At 52.7% G+C, this 19,690-nt stretch overlaps 1 protein-coding gene across 13 annotated transcripts in view; it reads right to left on the bottom strand.

Moving 5' to 3' along the window:
- The window catches only part of MICAL2 (microtubule associated monooxygenase, calponin and LIM domain containing 2), a 229,247-nt gene that overhangs the window by 67,171 nt on the left and 142,386 nt on the right, over window positions 1–19,690 (bottom strand). For 6 of the 13 annotated variants that reach the window (XM_070491130.1, XM_070491133.1, XM_070491135.1 and 3 more), the window contains 3 exons: window positions 19,455–19,557; window positions 16,737–16,794; window positions 15,488–15,709 (listed from right to left, as the gene is read on the bottom strand). In XM_070491130.1, the coding sequence (XP_070347231.1) occupies window positions 16,754–16,794; window positions 19,455–19,557 (144 nt within the window). In that variant the 3' untranslated portion in view covers window positions 15,488–15,709; window positions 16,737–16,753. Of the gene's footprint in view, window positions 1–3,069; window positions 3,254–15,487; window positions 19,558–19,690 lie in introns of those variants that run through there. The other 7 variants (XM_070491125.1, XM_070491126.1, XM_070491128.1 and 4 more) reach the window with 4 other exon arrangements.

The raw sequence follows: 19,690 nt of genomic DNA, 5'->3' as shown, positions 1-19,690 counted from the left end.
CATGCAAGTGAGTAGCATCAGTTGGAGGTCTACCTTGAGCTCTTGCCATATGGCCATGAATTTGTGGAGGTGGGCTGAGGCCCTCAGTAGTCAAGAGTCCCACACGTGGAGACAGCCTCTCTGAGGATGGTTGTAAATCCGACAGGCAGAGGAGCAGGAACGGAGAGCAGCTGTTTGAGTCTCTGGCTCCAACCTTGCCAGGAGAGAGGACCACTTTGGACTTCCCAGTTGGACAAACCAATGTATTTGCCTTGTATTTGCCTTTGCTACTCAAGCTAGTTTGAGTTGGGTTTCTGCCTCTTACAATGGACACAGTCCTGCCTAACTGAGGCCTAGAATACTGTGTGACCTAGAGCAAGGGCCTTGCCTTCTCTGGGCTCTGGTTTCCATCTCAGTAACTGCTAAGGGCACTCCGCTGCAGTGGCTTGTGTGCATCCAAATTGCCCCTGGGACTTGCTAAAATGTCCGTTCCCAGGCCTCATTACCAGAGTCTGCCTGCTCCAGACCTGATGAACTGGCTGTCTACACTGCAGTCTCCCTTTTCTCCTCTTACATTCTCTCCACACCTACTCCGATCAGGTTTCTGCCCCATCACTCCACTGAGACTACGGTTGTCGAAGTTAACAATGATCCTCCTGTTGGAAGATCCCGAGGGTGCATCTCCATTCTTACCTGACACAGTGAACCATACCTTCCTTCTTAAAACACTTTCTTATCTCAGCTTCCACAACCTACCCTTTCTTGGTTTCTCTCCTTCCGGTGGGTGTCGCTAGCTCCTCCTCTGCTTGCCCACTGACTGTTCAAATGCCCTGGGGCTCTCGCCCAGGCCCAGCTCTTCTTTCTCTCTAAGAAGATATTCTTACTCCAGAAGTGACTTATCAGCTCCCTTGGCTTGAAGAGCCTCTGTATGTCATTGGCCTCCAGATCACCACCTCCAGCCCTGCCTCCCAGAAACGTCAGACTTACCTATTCTACCGCTTGCTTGATACCTGCACAAGACATCTAACCCTACAGGTCCCTCCAGGTCCAAAACAGCACTCTTCATTTTCTCCACAAACCTGCATCTTCCCTGAAATCTTCTCCGCCTCAAGACGACTCCAGAAGTGACTGCACCTTTCATCCAGTCACTCAAGTCAAAATCTGGGAGTGGCCCTTGAATCCTGTCTTTTGCTCACATTCAGTCCATCGGCAGATCCATCTCCGCTGCTCCCAGCCCTGGTGCAGGCTCCTCATCTCCTACCTGAGCCACAGGCTCCCACCTGGCCCCCCTGCCTCCACTCCCACCCACCCTGCCCCATCCATTCTCCATGCCAAGGCTTGCAGATCTTTGGAAATCGTAAGTGAGGTGTCACTCTCTGACTTAATAATACTCTAGTGGCTCCAATTATACCTAGAATGAAGTTGGAACTCTTCGCCCTGTCTCACCAAGCCTTGCTCCCGCCCTGCTTTCTGGCACAATATCTTCTTCTCTCCCCCACTGTGTGCCGGCCGCTCTGACCTTCTGTCACGTCAGAGACATCAGGTCTCCCCCCTAGGGAGACCTCTTCAGGGAGGCCGTGGCAGATTCTTTGCCACCACTCCTCTCCTGGATCCACACCCCTTTGCAATGGGCCTTTCAGCTCCTCCCATAAAGGTCGAGCCTATTTCTCCCCCACCTTGAATCGGGGCTGGCCTTGCCATGGCCAATCACATGTGACAGGAGTAGTGCTGTGCAGTCCCAGCCGAGGCCCCGAGAGACCTTGCGCTATTCCCCGCTGCCTCTCGGGACCGTGTGAACAAGCACGGGCTGCCTGTTGGAGGATGAAAGACCCGTGGCCCCAGCTGAGAGCTAGCCATGCTCTAGAAGCAGGGCCCCGCTGGCCCAAACACACGAGGGAGCCCGCTGAGACCAGAAGAACTGCCTGGCTGAGCCTGGCTCAAACTCCCTGCCCCCAGGATCATGAGCGTCATAAATGGTGGTCATTAGAAGTCACTCATCTTTGGGGTGGTTTGTCACTCAGCATGATTGCGAGACTAGATAACAGATAGAGAGGCCTTCCCTGGCCACCCAACCTCAGGTAGCTGACCAGTCATTTGCTATCATACACCCCTAATTACTCCTCTATCTGGCACAGATGTGGTATTTTCTCTGTTAACGATTTACTTGTTTGCTGGCTGTCTACCCACTTTGTTTGTTTTGTTTTTTTTTTGGAGGAAGATTAGCCCTGAGCAAACATCTGCTGCAATCCTCCTCTTTTTGCTGAGGAAGACTTGCCCTGAGCTAACACCTGTGCCCATCTTCCTCTACTTTGTATGTGGGACGCCTACCACAGCATGGAGTGCCAAGCAGTGCCATGTCCACACCCGGGATCCAAACCGGCGAACCCCGGGTCGCCAAACCAGCACGTGCAAACTTTACCACTGTGCCACCGAGCCGGCCCCTGTCTACTCACTTTGAATGAAAGCTCTGTGAGAGCCAGGCCTTTTCTTGTGTTGGCCACTGCTGTATCCTGAGTCTAGCACACAGCGAGCAATCGGCACCTACTGTTGACTGGCCTCCTGAATGAACTGGAGTCTGCACTCCTAATGACCATCTGGGTGCTTCTGATGGGGGTGGTGAGGATAGCAGTCTGAGAAATGCTCATCTAGGGCACCAGGGCTTCATTTTTTATGTCCCCTCTCCACCCTACTCCTATCCCCAGCCTAGCCTCCCCATCACCGTGCATCACCATCTTACATCTTACTGTGACAGGTGACACCCACTCGGCACCCCTCACCACAGCCTACATGACAATTTCCTCCTGGGGAGAAGACGGTGGGACCAGAGCCTTTCCCTTCTCTGAGAAAACAGCAAATGCTGACACTTAATAGTGCTGATTACATGCCGGCATTCTCCACCCTTCACATTTATTAATGGAGCCTTGCAACTCCCTACAAGACAGGTGTTATGATGGTCCCCATTTTACAGATGAGGAAAGAGAGGCACAGAGAGGCCACACTGCAAGTGAGCGGAGAGAAGACCAGCTCCTGAACGCTGTCCCCTTCTTCTAACCCCGGTTCTGCCCCCTTCCTGCAGCAGCCTAAGTGTACCTGCTCTCGTCACTGTTGACCAGGACACACACGGCCATCATGTCCTGTCCAACCACGTTCTCGCCAGGGCTGATCCTCACTGAGGTCCACTCAGATGGCAGGGGAGAGGTGGGTCCACCTTCCACATGGCCAGGCTCTGGCTCCAGGATGCTCTTGGGCTTCTTGGGCGAGGTCGGCTCATCTGCTAAGAGGAGAAGAGAGTCTGGAGAGACGGTGGGAAGGAAGGGCCCTGCAGGGCAGCTGGCCGGGGCAGGGAGCAGGCCTGGGGGCTACTGGACCACTCCAAAGCCAACCTTCTTGTCCTCTGTGCCATTGTAGGATGCCCACCGCTCAGCCACCAGAAAGCCCAGCACACAGAGCACATCTCTGGTCTGTAGGCAGGAATGCTCACGTCACCCCATTCGATCCCAGAGGAGGCTCCTGAAATGTTCAGAGGGCCCATCCCAGGCCCACCAGCCCCTGAACTGCTGTTGTCAAATGACAATGTCCAACATGTTGCCAAACCCAGTGGTAACTTCAGTCCTCATCTTACTTGACACACCAGCAGTATTTGACCCAGCCGATCACTCCCTCCTTCCAGAAACAGCTCTCCTCTCAGCTTCCAGGACAGCCCAGCGCGCCTCCTCCTCCTCGCTGGCTGCCTCCTCCTCTCTTTGTATCTTTCGCTGGTTCCACCTCTTCCCTCAACCTCTAACACGGGGGGTCCCAGGGCTCAGCCTCTGAACCTCTTCTCTTCTCACTACACTCACATCCTTGATGATCTCATCTGGTCTCATGGCTTTAAACAACCCTAGATAGTGATGACTCCCACATTTATATCTCCAGCCTGAACGTTTCTGCTGGATCTGGATGTATCTATAACACTGCTGACTTGGCATCTCCACGTGGACACCTAATAGACACATCAAACTCACGCCCTAATGGGAGTCTTCCTCTCCGTCTCTCCCCACACCTGCTCTCCCCCAGCCATCCCCAACTTGGGAAATGCCACCTTCAGCCTTGCAGCCGCTCAAGTCAAACACTTTAGTGGCATCCTTGACTTCTCTCGTTCTTTCACCCTTCAGTCGAGCCATCAGCAAATCCTGTTGGCTCTACCTTCAAAATATGTCAGGACTCCAGTCACCTCTCACCACCTCCTCTGCCATCACCCTGCCTCCAGCCATCATCCTCTCTCGTCTGGATTATAGAAACAGCCTCCACGGGGCTCCCTGCTTTTCCTCTTGCCATGCCCCACCCGTCAGTCTATTCTCAACACAGCCGCCGGAGTGACTCCGTTAAACTGTAAGTCAGACCACGCCACCCTCTGCTCAAAATCCCCCAGTGGCCCTGTGACCTCAGCTCCAAGTGCTGCCTCTTCTCCCCAGACCGTGTGACCTCTTGCTGTCCTTCCAGCACTGGGTGCACCCTCATTGCAGCCCCTTGCGCTGCTCTTGCCTCTTCCTAGGAGACGCTATTCCAGGAGAGCTTCAGGCAGGGCTCGCTCCCACACCAGCTTCAAGTCTTTGGTCAAACGGCACCTTCTCGGCGAGGCTTACCCCGGTCATCCTGTGTAAACTGCAACCCAGCCCCCGGCGCTCTCCATTCCCCTTTATTTTTATTCATAGCACATCTCTCTCGCCTTCTAATAAGCTATACAATTTTCTAATAAAATGTGTTCATCCTCTCTCTTATAATTAGAATGTAAACAGTGATTTCTGTCTGTTTCGTTTGTTGCTGGAATTGTGCCTGCTAAAGAGTAGATGCTCGCTAGATTTAGTTGAATAAATGAATGAATGAACGAACGAATGTATGAGCAGAACAGGCAGCCTAAGCCCTGCTCCCTCTTGGCACTAACTAGCTGGATGACCCCTTCACTGGTCACAAGGGGGCAGACGTCCTTTCTCCTTTCTAAGGCTGACACCTCACTGGAACTTGGCTCCCCTACCAACCCCCCCCCCCAACTCCCTTGCCCCCAGGGTCATTATCTCCTCTTGCCTGTGTCATTAACTTCTTTGTCTAGTGGATCTTTTCCATTAGTATTTACAAATGCTGTTTTAATCCCAGTCCCCACCACCCGCCTCCAGCCAACTCTTCTTCCCCCTTCCCAGCCAATCTTCTTGCAAGGATCTGCTACACTCACTTTCTCCACCTCACCTCCCATCACTCGCTTCTCAATCCTCTATAATCTTGCATATGCCTCCACTACTCCCAAACTGCCCCCAACAAAGTCCCAGTGGCCTCCTTGTTGCTAATCCAACTCACAAGGCTTTGGGGGGCTCCTGCAGCCCTTGTGCCCCCCACCCTCCCTGCTCCTGGGGACACACTCTCTCCCTGCCTCCATGGCTGTTCCATCTCGGCCACCCAGTCTTCCAGCCAAGCCTTAAATGCTGGGTTCCCCATGCGTCCACCAGGGCCCCCACATCTTTTCACCCCACCCATTCTTTCTGGGAGATGTCATCTCCTCCTCAACTATATTCACCACCTGTGAAGATAACTCAAGCAATGTTTATTTCTATGTGAAATGCCTAATGTTTTAAATATTGTACAGAGGTCAAACAAAACATCCCTATAGGTAGACGCAGCCAGTGGGTTGCCAGTTTGCAACCCACTGGTGTATGTGCACGCTTGCTTGTGTGTACACACACGCACACTCTGCAGTGGTGTGGCTGTGGATGGGAGGCGTCTGGGGGCAGGTGTTATCACTGGCTGCTTGGCTATGTAGCAGCGGTAATGATAGCAGAAGCTTACTTTTATCGAGAATCATTTAAGTGTTTAACTTGTAAGTTTACTAAACCTCACACAACCTTCTAAGTAAAGTATTATAATCCCCTTTTTGCTGCTGAGAAAACAGCTGCGCAGAGAGAGAAGACACCAGCGCTCGGTCATATATTTCATGAGAGGATGGGGACGAGTCTGTATGTCTGAGCAGGACAGGACCATGAACGGGCGCCAACAGATGTGGCCTTTATTCTGGGAGTCTGGGCTGGACCAGTCCCGGCTCTTCACTCCCTCCCTGTGACAGAGCGGAGCCCCGTCCTGTGACCTCCCAGTCCTTCCCTCTACAGCAGGTGCGGGGTGCTTCCTGCTGCCCAACTGCCGGGAGGCTTGGCCATGAGACTTGCTTCCACCAGTGGAAATTAGTGGCTGTGACGTGAGTGGCGGCTTTAAGTGGGCTTGCTGTTTGGCTTGTCCACTCACGCTCCTGCTAGTTTGCCATGAAAAGAGCTTGTCCCAGATGGCTGCTGCCCCTTCAGCCTAGGTCCCCGACTGTGGGCACATGAAGCAGGTCTGGAGCCACCCTACGGTTAGGAGCCCAGCCTGGCCAATCCCCTGGGAGCCCAGGCCACGCTTAGACCTGCACCTGAGGCAGAGCCACCCAGCCAACCCACGGCCTCATGAGCAAGAAAAAGAGATGCTACAAGCCAGAGATTTGGGAGGCTTGTCACACAGAATTACTGTAGCAGAGACCTGACTCTATATGTGGCTTATATATGAGGATGGGTGTGTGTGCCTGTGAGCTATGTGCACAGACACTTGTATGGTTGACAGACGCCACTGTGCCCTCCCCTGATCCCAGCCCAGGCTGGGATTTGGAGATAGATCAGCACGGTCTCTGCCTTCCAGGATCTCTTTCTGTCCCACAGGGAGGTAAGCCATGTTCAAGAATATCTGCATCACAAGGTAGACCAGCTAAGAGAGAGGCTGAGGAGAGGAGGAAGGGGAGGGAGGTCTGACTTCCGGGCGCTGAGCACGTGGGGTGGCAGACACCATTTAAACGGGGCTTGAGGAGGAGTAGGATTTGAACAAGTGGAGAAAGGAGAGGGGGTGCTTCAGGAAGTGGACCTCTGAGAGCAAAAGCAAGGTGGGAAAGCCCTCCCGTCTGCATGGGACGGAAATCAAGTCCATGTGGCCTGAGAGCAGGAGGGGACGCAAAGGAAACCAGTGGGAATGATCACATCGTCGTCAAACCAGAAGAGCCTTGGACGGCAAAGGGGAGAGAGGACTTCCCTCCAAGAGTGAGCGCGGAAGGGCTGGAGCTGGGGACTGGCATCGTCAGATCTGCCCGCAGGCAGATCGCTGTGGTTGCAGAGTGGAAGGTGGACTGGAAGACCCACGGGGAGCAGAGAGGGAGACCAGTGAGGAGGCAGCTATGAAAACCTGAGGAGCGGAGGGGAAGGGAGAGGAGAGGTGAGGAGAGGAGATGAGAGGAGAGTGAGGGAGTCTAGAGTGGCCTGGCCAGATGGGGCAGCTGTAGGAAGTGGAGGTGAGCCATGCCAGACTATGGTGGCACCAGACCCATGGCTCCCGCACCTCAGGGACCAGCCCAAACTGGCAGGGAATATGCCAGGGGTCTGCTTTTCTCCTTTCTCCTCCCAGAGAATTGTGACTGCCCGCCAGCTGAAGGATGGAACAGGGTAAGGGCTCAGGCTGTCTTCCTGGGGACATGGGTGACTAATGACTCCTCAGTACAGCAGGATCAGGGCCAGCATCTCCCACGGGAGAGCCTGGACATCAGTGGAGGGACTGGGGGGCACTGGGAGATGAGGACTTTGTGGAAGAGAAGCTGGAGCTTCCTCTGGTCACCGCTCCACCCAGGTAAAAAGCCCCAAAGGAGGACATGCTCCTTCCCTCGTTCAACGCCGCAAGGCCTGGGCCACAAGCTACACTGGGCTCTGGGGTTCAGCACAGCTGCTCAAGCTTCTACTTCTAGACACCCTTCACCCCTGAGGGCTCCTGGCCACGTCACATACCAGCAGCGGTGGTGCTGGTGGTACCAGCGCGAGTGACGGAAGTCATCTAAAGGTAGCAACTAGCACTAGTGATGGAAGTAAAGGCAATAACTAGCAGCACCAAGTCATTATCCAGTGCCCTGTGTCTGTTTAGCACTTTGCATTCATCATTCTAATAGCCTGACAACCTGAAAGGGCAGAATCACCATCTTCGTTGCAGGAGTGGAAGGATGTGGAGTCCAGAGACTATCTCAGCCAGGGCCACCCAGGGACTCGGCTGGACCAGCCGTGCTGGGACACAGAGCAGCTATGTCTGTGACCAGCCCCAGGTGAAGAAGCCAGGTGCTCCCTTGTGCACATGCTTGCTGCCACCACCCTGCCCCCACTGCTTCCCCCAGGCCCAGCTGCTCCTCGTCTAAAGTCATCCATGCTCATAGGGAGAATCGAGGACTGCAGTGGGGTTGGGGCTGCCAGGGGAGGAGGTGCGTGGGGGTGGGGATGAGGAGAGAGACCCAGCACCACCCAGGGCAGCTGCCACTGGCCTCCTGGAGGGAAGCAGTTCTGCTGAGCTGAGCATCTGAGTGTCCTCTCGTGCTGTAGCTGGACATCTGCTCCCTGGTGAGGACGAGACTCCAGACACAGAACCAGGCAGTGTCCAGGCAAACTCTTGTCCTCACACACCCCCCGTAGCAGCCAAGTCCTGAGGCCCTTTCCTGGCCAGGCCCCTGCTTCAGTGGCAGAGTGAGGACCCTGGCCCCGTTCTGCTGGCGAAATTGTTCCTATCTTTTACCCAAGTCGGGAGACCCTTCCACTCTTTCCCTAGAACCCAGGGAGACAACAAAGCAACATGTTCTCCTGTGTATTGTTATTAACCCCATTTTACAGATTAGGAAACTGAGGCTCAGAGGCTTATCTCACTTGTCCAAAGTCATACAGCTCTGAACTGTCAGAGCCACCTCTGGCTCTGGGCTTGGAAAAACTCCCTCTGCTGTCTTGCACACAGTTCAATCTAAAGGCAAAAGTTTAAAAAGAAAGCAGTGAAGCTACATTTATCAGGATCCAGTCAGGAAAATAGAGCCCAAGTCAGGGAGTTCAACAGAGGAAAGTTAATACAGGAAACTAATAACAGTGTTGGATAAGCTGAAAAGCCAAATGGGGACCATGAAGCAACCCAGAGACGAGCAATAGGAGGAAGCTGCTGGCTAGAAGGACAGAGGGAGGAGCTGGTGTTCCAAGTCCAGAGGCCAGGGCCATGGGTGGGAGTGGGTATCATGGAGCAGGCACAGCCACTGCCAGAGATGCAGAGAGATGGGAGGAATAGCCTGGCTTCTCCTTTGATCCCGCCCTCCATTCTCCCAATAGTGTATCCCAATGGTCAGACCTAACAGGAAGCCAGTTTCAAGGGAGCCTGGGAAATGTAGTTTATAGGGGTTACACCTCTCAAAGGCTGAGCAGAATAGGGGAAGGGCAGGGAGTGCATCTGAGTTCCAATAGGCAGACGTCCAGGACACTAAGCACAGAGTGGTCTCCTCACCCTCTTGCAAGGTGGACTGTGACCAGTGAAGGGACACTGACAAGCCCCTAGTGGGATAGGGGAGGGTCCTGGGAAGGGGCTTGTGTCAGCATTCCCTCCACCCACTGTCAGGGGATGGCACAATTGCTCTGGAGGGACTTTTGTCTATGCCAGTACCAAGGTCCTTGGTAGTGCATGTCCCTTTAAAAGATAAAGGCACAGATGCCTGAAGACAGAGCCGCTGCCTCCTTGGGCTTCTGAGAGTGATGACTCTCACTAGGGTGGATGGAGTACTGGGAATGCCAGTTTCCAGGGATCTTCAGGGATGAATAAGTTGATGGGTAGCCCCGGGCCTCGGGCCCACCCTCCACCCTGGGGCGTGGCTGTCCTGTCCTGCTGCCCTCTTGCCAGGCATGCCCCAGCCTAGCGTGTGGGCCTGTCTGTGTGCAGACGTGTGCACTCACAGGCCCACAAGGGCAGCGTTACTTGAAGGCCCTGCCTGGCCCTAGCAGCAGCCGCGGTGCAGAGACCAACTCAAGTCAACCACAAGACAACAGAAGGAGGCCTCAGCTTCTCCAGGGGTAGGCCCCTTCCCCAGGGCCCTCGGCAGAGCTGACCACTCCTCCCTCTTGCAGAGCCCTCTGCCTGGACACAGGCCAGACACCAGGGGATTGGCAGCCACAGATGGCCTACAAGCCGGCAGGAGCCCTCAGGGCCAGGGCCCCCTCCATCAGGCTGGAGGGGTGGGGGCAGGAGTAATTTTCCACAGCTCAGGGGGCCCCAAAGCAAGGACGCTGCCTTTTCCCTTTCCTTTTGCTGACAGCAGCAGGTTTTGGGCCTCAGTCCTTGGACTGTCTTTTCTTCCTCCTTCTCCTGCCACAAATAGGTCTTGTGTCGGACTAGCTCTGAGCCTCCAGCTTTGGGCACAGCCAGGACCCACATCCAAGTTTCTCTGAACAAAGTGGTTGGGGAGAACTCTAAGTTTCTGGGAAGGGGGCCCCCCAGCAACCAGTGAAGCAGGAAGGGAAGTGGCCTCGGGGTCCACAGTCCTTCCCTCGTGCGCAGGCCCCATGGCTGGGGCAGCAGACATCCCAGTGCTGGGCAGGCCTCTGCGCTCAGCTCGCCTCAGGGCAGATGGGAGTGTGGGCACTGCTGCAAGTCCCCAATGGAGTCCCCACAGCCAGGGGACACCTCTGGCCTGGCTGGGCCTGGAATGGGTTGGGGTGGGAGGAGATTTGATCTTCCAGGCACTTCTAGGCCCCCACAGTGTGAGGAGTCAGCTTCTTGGGAGGGAGGGGTCACCCCTGGTTCCCCTGCTGCCTGCCCTTTTTTGGTCTCAATTACAGGCACTTGCAGGGTGACTAAATTCATGAAGTTAAAGGCAAGTTGAGCCAACCACGTGCCTTGGCATGGGGGCCTCAGCCCCCTGAAGCCTGGGCTGTGGTGGAGGGAGCATTCCCCACCCCACCTCTTGTCTCAAATCTGCCACCTGGACTCCTATGTCAGGACCCCAGGGGTGGGAGAGGATGTGTGTGACCCAGTGGCCTGGGCATTTATGCCCAAGGGTATCCCACTGGAACTGCTCTCTGCTGCCCCCCTTGGGCCTGATCCCTGAGAGGCCCTCCAAGCCCTAAGGGCCACACAGCTCTGCTAAGAGGCTACGTGAAGATCACACCCCTTGGGAGGCAAAGCGGAAGCAAAACCTAAACTCTCTTCTCCCATCCATCAGAGGGCTCTGCAGGGGTCGCTGGACACAAGGTCACAATTCTCTTCCAGGTTCTCCCTCCTGAACTGAACTGATGCCAGCAAGGCCGTCTCCAGCCGAAGATGGCTGCAGGCTTCCCAGTCAGCAGTCCATGCTGGAAGGCAGGGCCCGGCATTCCTTTATTTATTCCTCAACTATTTACCGAGGGCCACTATGTGCCAAGCATGTGTTTATTGAGTGTTCAAATGAAACAGAGATGCCTGCCTTCAAGATGCTTATGTTCTAGCAAGAGGGAAAACAAACAAACAATATACACAATCAATCAGTGAATCACATAACACGGTTGGAGGTGACAAATGCTATGGAAAAACCATCTAGCAGGGTAAGGGGATCAGGAGAGCTGGGTGTAAGGTGCAGGATTAAAGAGGGAGGGAAGACATGGGAACAAAGACTTGAATAAAGGATAGGGTCAGCCATATGGATACCAGGGAAGGGCATTTCTGGCAGAGGGAACAGCCAGTGCAAAGGCTCCAAGGCAGAGCATGCCTGATGTTTGAGGAGGCCAGTGTGGCTGGGGACAGTGTGTGAGAGGCAGCAGGTCAGAGCACCAGGGGCCAGAACAGACAGGGCCATCTGAAGCCAGTGGGCGCCTTTGGCTTTTACTCTGAGTGAACTGGGAAGCCTATGGAGAGTTTGGAGCAGAAAAGAGACCAGACTTAAGTTCCAAAAGGATGACTCCAGCTGTCGTGTTGAAAATAGGCGAGTGGAGCAAGGCAGAAGCAGGGAGACCCCATCGGAGGCCACTGCAGTGACCCAGGGAGAGCTGACGGTGGCTGGGCGGTAGTGCGGAGGCGGGGCCAAGAGAAAGAGGAGTCAAGAATGACTCCAAGGCATTGGGGTGAGTAACAAGAAGAACGGAACTCCTGCTTCCAGCCATGGCTCAGCCCAAGGTGGAGTCTGTTTCAGGAGACGATCAGGAGTTAGAGACGCTGGGCGGACATCTAAGTGGAGATGTTGAGCAGGGAGCTGGAGACCGAGCTGGACTCCACACTCCCTCTTTGCTGAGACTCAGGCATTCACTAAAGCAAGACTAAAGTCCTGCTGGCCAGTGGCGGGAGATCAGGGGGCTCCAGAGCTTAGGAGGGGGGTGTGTCTGAAGGGAGGTGACCAGTTACCTTCAAGAGAGCTGGGGATCAGAAAACTAGAGAAAAACAGATGTTGCCACCCGGTGTGAATTGAGACCTGTTTAGTCCTCAACCTGAAGATGTCCCGTCAGGCACTCTGGGCCTCAGCTGATCTAGAATGGCCGAAGAAGGTCTCCCTCAGGGCCTTCCCTGGTGCACAAGACCAGGAAGGTGCTGTCTAGAACTCAGCAAGAGAGTTCTTGCTGCCCTCAGTGCTGTACCGGGCACGCTCACCCATTCACAGAACCCTACGCCAGAGGCGTCCTTAGCCCCAGTTCACAGGGGGCTCAATGTCAGGGAGTTGGTTTGAAGGGCTGGAGTCAGAGCCGGGTCCCTGACCAAGTCCAGGGCTCCTCCCACGTGCCATGGCTCTCCTGAGGGCAGCACCTGACCCTGGCCTGCGCCTGGGTGACTCTCTGCTCCTTGATGGTTGAAGATGCTGCTCCAAGCCACCTCTCTAGTGTCAGCGAGCTTCTGCAATATCAGTACCATCCTCAAGGTTGCCACGAGGGGGTGAAGAGCTAACGAGGTTGCACACGGAACGTGCTGGCCCCGTGCCTGGCACAGAGGAAAAGCTCAGGCAGTAACAGCTGGCCCTGGGGCAGTCAAAGAAGCAGTCACTTCTTTAAGGAATTAAAGAAAAAGCTGTAAAAGTGAATGACTTCATTGATATAAAGGCGAACAGCCCACCCACCGTGCTTGTCCCACTTACTCCACTTAATATTCAGGTTGCACGGAAATTTGTTTCTTTGCTGGATTATTTCTTTAGGATCAGTTCCCCGGGGTAGGATTACTGGGCCAGGAGGTCAGGGCCTTTTATGGAGCTTAATAATTGTTGCCATATTGCCTTCCAGATGAGATTGTCCCCATTTACTTCTTCCTCAATACTAGTGATTAAGTCCATATTTTTTCTTACAATCGATTTCCCTTTTTCCTTTACTAATTCAGTGGGAACAGCACAATTAATTTACATTCCTTCGAAAGCCAAGTAAGAACATTTTTGTGAATGCTTGCTTTTTTCTTTTTTAGTGCTTTCTTTTCAAATTTGCTTGAATTTGAACTGCCTATGCACAGGCTTTGCCCATTTATCATTGGGTCTTTAACTGACAAATTTTCACTGATCACCTACACTGTGCAAGGTGCCTGGGAACACTTCCTTTGCATAAACTTTTTTTTTTTAAAGATTCGCCCTGAGCTAACATCTGTTGCCAATCCTCCTCTTTTGTTTTTCCCTCCAAACCCCCAGTACATAGTTGTATATCCTGGTTGTAAGTCCTTCTAGCTTTTCCATGTCGGATGCTGCCACAGCATAGCTTGATGAGTGGTGTGGAGGTCTGCACCCAGGATCCGAACCAGCAAATCTCGGGCTGCTGAAGCAGAGCACACAAACCTACCCACGTGGCCATGGGGCCGGCACCCCTATATGAACTTTTTAAATATCACATCAAATTCAAATTTTTCCCCAGTCTGACTGCCTATTGAATATTTTCATTTTTACTGTTACATGTTAATTTTTAAAAGCGAATCTAGTCAGATTTGTGTCAGGTTTTCCCCTGTAATTTTTTCCACAGAGGGTTTAAAGCTTAGAAAATTACCACCCATGACCTAATCAATACTTAATTCTATTTAATATTTAATTCTATTATTTTGCTTTTTTGATGTTAAGTCTTTAATCCAGAAACACTGGATTAAAGAATATTTTACCCAACACTTGTGTAAAATGTAATATGCAAATGAAAATCTCCTCCAAAACAAGCAAAAACCCCACTTCAAATAGGTATGGGAAAGGCCGCTTGAACAAAGTTAATGACGCTTCTTTCCTGGAGGACTCCTCAGAGACTTTAACATGCTCTTGAATCTTGCGGATCTCGAGGTTCTGGGAGGACTGGTATGGTTAGCATAAAACGTCTTTCAAACTTTGTCATGGTGGAGCCCTTTATTCACAAAGCACCTCTTGGAGCCAGCGTTCCATTGCCAAACTTTGGAAAATGTTGCTTTAACCCAACTTCAGATCAAAAAATCAAAACCAAACTATAAGCTCCATGAGAGCGAGGACTTTTGTCTGTTTTATTCCCTGCTCTATTCCCAGCACACCGTAGACGCTCAATAAATATCAGTTGAGTGAACAAATGCGTGCATGTACCAACAAGTAAGTGCATGCACGCATAAACAAAACTGATCATGTCTAGTACACAACACTGAGGTACATGCATTCCGAGATGCAGGGTAGGGAGGGACCCTGTGTGGTTCACTGCTGCATCCTTAGGACCTAGAACATGCCTAGGGCGTGGGAGGCATTCAACAAATACTGGAACAGATGAATGAACAAAGGAAGGAGTCACTTGCCCAATCCAGCTCCTAACTTCAGTCCCTAACACCCTTCCTTTCATGGAAGGGAAAGGGTCGCCCACCTGAGTAAGAGTACAGACCCTTAGTCATGAGCCCAGGCAGTTCTGAAGGCAGATCCAGCTGCCAGCAGCTGGCTCAGAGGCCCAGAGCCACAGAAATGCCCTTTGGAGGTGCAAGGGCCCTCATGAAGTTCACAGATGAGTTTTCATACCAGCATCAAAAGCCCAGCGACATCCAGCCTGGCAATGGCAGGCATCCCCCACTAGGGAGGCTGAGGAAGGAGGCAGCCTTCTTTGGTCCTGTTCAGACCAGCCAAGTCAGACTCCAAATGTTTCCCTTGGGGACAGCCTGGAGTTGGGCGAGAGCCTGCCATGGGTGCTGTCCTCAGAGTGGCCCTGTGGGCAGAGGCTTGCAGCCTAAGACTGAGTGACCAGAACCTTTGGGAGCAGGAGAGGCCTCTTAGGATCACAAATGGTTTGCCATCTGGATGAGCACACCTGCCATGTTCATGCCATCCTGAAACCCATGTCCTGGTCCTTCCTCCTTACCTTTCACCCATCACTCAGCAGGACAAACATAAAACTTGCAAGAGCAACCTTTGCTATACAGGAACCTAAGTAAAGAGCTCCTACAGGTCCATGGCTTGGATGGAGGGGGAGATGGGTGCAAGTAGCTGTTAGGAACAGACTGTCTTAACAGCTGAGGTGACGCCGACCCGACCCTCCTTCAGCTACGCCCAGCATCTAGAGCAGAAAAGTACCAGGAGTTTTCAAGAAAGAGACCCCAAAGCCTGGCCCAGGTGCATTGGTGACATTTCCAAATATTACCCCTGGGTAATATTTCCTTTCAGAGTGCCCAGCGCAGCCCCAGAGTCCCATGTCACCGCAAGTGCAAGTCCCGCCAGCAGTTTAGGGAAGACTGACCCCTCCCATGGCAAAGAAGAGAGGAAACAACAGGCTTTATAAAGAACCGTATTTATTTTCATTTACAGCATCAAATACCATAAATAAAGCTAAACATTGTTTGCCATGTGCAAAATACAGGGTTCCGTGTGGCACTGTAAATGGCTCCCAAAGGTCACAAACATGCATTACAATGAGATGGGGGAGGCTAGCTAAAGAGGAGGCTGACAGGGGAGGAGGGCATTCTTTGGTTGACATTCTATAAAGGGAGGGAGACTCTGCAAGAGAAGATAAGACAAGAGCAATGACTTCGTACTGGCTAGGATCTGCACCAATGCAGTGAGCAATGCAGCATGCAGGGCTGTACAGGCAGGCCGAGAGGTCAGCATGGCTCTGGGCCTCATGCAGGACAGACACCCCCTGCAGCCTGAGACCACCAGGCCTGGCCCACAGCAGCTCCACTGTACTTGGCATGGACTCTGAAAGGACTCTGAACGTCCTCCTGCTCCAGATAATGAGTCAGTGGGAAAATGCGTTTTGAGCAGAGCCATGGGGCCATTGAAACTGGCTGTTCCAGGCCTGGGGCTGAACTGAGTCATTTCCCAAAGCCATCCCTGGCCTGTGATGATGATTGCTCTAGATGAAGCTTCTGCATCATCTGGGGCTTTACGAGCCAAGAGAGATCAAAAGAAGCACAGCAAAATCCTCGGATCTAAAGTACAGCTTATGGGAGAGAAAGGATTTGCTTGGAAAATTGTGATCATGTGTTCAAAATAGAGGGTGGGTCAAGCTTGTGATAAAGCCTGTGAGTACTTTTTTTAAATCCTGTAAAAAGAGTCACCTATGGTTTTGATCAATAACATCAATGGTCTTTCTGATAGAAGCAATTTAAGAAGATGCTTGTACGCATGTGCTTTTTCAGAGGTTGCTAGACAAAGGAGTTCTCTTCACAGGTGACAGAGCCCTCTCTACAGTACTGTCTCACAGTCAGGGTTAACCCTCCCAGGAGGGTAAGCGGCTTCGTAAATGCAACTGGAAAAGCATGCACGCAGGCCGCACAGGGAACAGAGGGGAGGTGGGGCATGCACCTGTGTGGACCGGGCTGCCGGCTCAGGAGTGAGTGGACTCAGGAACAGCTTTCAAGCTGGACACCACCCCACGTTGTTAACCGACCATGCCACGGAATGAGGCCATTAGTATGCAAGACACTCGCAGTTAGCACACCAGTACCACGGCGGGGAGGACGGGGCCGGAAGCGGGTTAGGGTTTAGTACCACTCTGAAAATCGGCAAGAAAACCAGTCACCTCAGAGCAGAAGTGTGTCAGCCAAGAAGTGGGTGTAGCACTGGAAGGTTGAAATGAACTGACGGCCACAGTGCAAGGTTGGGAAGAGAGACAGAGAAGAGAATTTAGTCTGGGGGACAAAAAGAAACAACTGACAACATGAAAAAGCACAGGAGTTGAAAATAAGGCCACCATTAAAAAAAAAGAGGGAAACTCCCCTTAAACAAGTCATTGTTGCATAGGACAGGTGAACCTTTCTGGTAGTGACCAGCTACCTATCTACGAGAGGGGACACGTGTGGTTTGCATATGCCAAACGCTCCACTGTCCTCCACTGAGAGTGCACGTGGCCTCAGGACCCCCACCCCCCAAGACCCTCTGACCCAATTTACTCTAGGGCCTCATACTCATTCTGGAACATGCTGTGGATGCTGAGAGGCGTCCACCCTGGATCCACCCTTGGTGCTGCCCACCAGGAAGGTTCAGTCTCAGAACATACAAACATCTCAGGCTTCCGACAGGCGTACCCCGTCCCCCCAGAGGAATTCAACCTAGTCTCCTCCTAGCCATGAGTGACATTCTCAGAGACTAACTCTGGCTTCGCAGAGCATTCCACAAAGCATCTCAGCCCACCGTCAGCTGATGAGAATAACAATGACGCGGCTGTCATGTGTTCGCATCATGACCTCGAGAATTTACTTTCTAGAATCAAACATAAAATGAATCAAGGGCTCCTCCCACCATGCTGAACATTAAAACCTCAGCAAAAATTTGGAAAAACACAATGCAAGTCATCAGATTGAGAACAGTTCCAACAAGGTCAGAGGCACCCATTCCCATGGACCCGGCCACAGCCATGCCCCTGTTCGACCCAAGGACTTCAGAGAAATATCTACAGAAATGCCCACCCAACAGAAACTTGTCATCTCAAAGCCCTCAAGAGTTCTGGCTCCTAACTCACACCAGGATCCCTCCTTCCTTACTCTGGAGGCGATCTCTAGTGTAACAAGTGCATGGAGCTGTCTCCAGCCTGGCAACTCTAGATACACTGAGCACGGTAGCAGGTCTGTCTCTGTCAGCCTCTCCCTTGTTCAACCAAACCCCACAGCTGTGCAGATCCAGGCGGCAGAGCGGACTGGGGCGAGCTGAGGCCTCCTCCGGATGCCCAGAGTGAAGAATGCAGGTGGGCCCGAGGCCTGTTTTTGCCCTTAATAGGGCATATTTCTTTGGCATCAGTTGATAAACAACTTCCACTTCCAGCCTCCCTGCCAATCCAGACCCAGGGCAGCTTTCCCCTGGAGGTCAGACACATTCCTTTGCTAGGACAGTGTGAAAATAAACGGTTTCTGACTGTTTTGACCAAATATGCATGGTAGCCGAATGGCTAGGCAGCCAGGAAGTCTGTAGCAATGCTCACTGGGCAGGCCACGCTTCCCAGAAATAATGCCCTGAGGTGCTGACAAATGCCCTCAGTCCCAAAGGACGTGATGTGAGAGGGCAGATGCTCCCCTCAGCCTGACCATCATGGACCCTGAGTGGCCTTGGCTCAGACTGCAGCCTGGGCTGGGGACCTGACAGGGAGCCCCAGGGTTCATAGCTCCTGGTCAATGCCACCAGCTGACATAGCTCCTCCTTAGCATTGCGTCAGCTTGACGGAGCCCTGCACGGTGAGGGGCCGGCCAGCCCTCGCCACAGTGCTCGTTAGTGGGAAGTGAAGCAATCTGCTTAAAACCTTGCGGTTCTATGTCATTTGACTGTGCTTTGGTATGGGGCGACAAAACCTTCAAGCTGCTATTTTACATCCAAACAAGAGAGCAAAACAGTCTCCTTCATCCAGGAGGACAGATAACAGCTGACTACACACTGCCACGTGCTTTTGTAGGTTTAACTCTATTTTGTCCTTCTAATTCTTTCTCCTAAAATGATTAGGCTTTCACGTTGCAACAAACTGCCCCCTGTCGACAAGTGGCATCTGGGTACATAAATTGAAAGGCACTGGTCAGGAGATGGCACACTCACTTCCATATATATAAAAGCCCAAATCACTAACATTGCAGGCAGTGACTATTGTAACCGACTACCACGTGGAAGGGGTTTGTAATACCAGTTATAAACCTCAAACGTGTTTAGAAAAACTGACACTCAGAAAAAAAGGCTTTCTCTTGGCTTATAAAAGCTAAAAATTGAAATGTAAACCTAGAAATATGGCTCGCTTTGGTATAAAAGAAGTACAAAGCTATAAAAAACATCCTTCATGTCGTGCTGGCCCCTGCGCCACGAGCAAATGCTCACCCTGACGACGGAGGCGCGGGCGGCCAACATGGACTCTTTGGCTTTGAGCTAAGTGGTTCAAGAATGCTAGGCGTCCTGGCCAGCACCTTCGCTAACTAGGAGCACACCACCCTCTACCCTGAAATGTTAAGGCATTTTGGGGGGCCAGCACTTCAGTAGAGCTTGACCGGGAGGCACCCGAGCACCCAGTCGCAGATGCTCTCGAGCGTCTCCTCGGACTCCTGGAACATGGAAGCCAGGACCTCGGAGAACACCCAGAGGAGGGGCAGCCCGAGGCTCAGGAGCTCGTACGTGTAGCAGTAGTTGTAAGCATTGTCCCTGAGATGCAGGCCGGCGGCGCGCAGAAGTCCCTGCATCCAGTTAAGCAGACTCCGGGGAAGCTGAAGCAGGCCCCGCGACAGCCGGAGAGGCCAGCTTAGCGCCTTCCTAAAGAAGGAATGGGTGATACCTGGGGGGCTGCCTGCGGGCGTGCCGATGGCCGCGGCTGCGCAAGAACTTTCCATGGGAGTGTCTCGCCGAGGGGCTTCTGGCTCTTTCCATATCCCCTCCTCCTGAGAAAGAGATCAAAGGGAGGGCAATGAGGCCGTGACTCTCACAGAGGACTCCTCCAACAAAGCAGACGGAGGCAGCAATAAAAATGGAACTTGGAAGGCCCTGTGTTTTGCAACTAACCCCCAAAATAAT

The sequence above is a fragment of the Equus asinus genome, chromosome 20 (assembly GCF_041296235.1).
Source record: "Equus asinus isolate D_3611 breed Donkey chromosome 20, EquAss-T2T_v2, whole genome shotgun sequence".
Lineage (NCBI taxonomy): Eukaryota > Metazoa > Chordata > Mammalia > Perissodactyla > Equidae > Equus > Equus asinus.
Note: the sequence above shows the minus strand (reverse complement) of the source record. Positions and strands in the feature narration are given on the sequence as shown.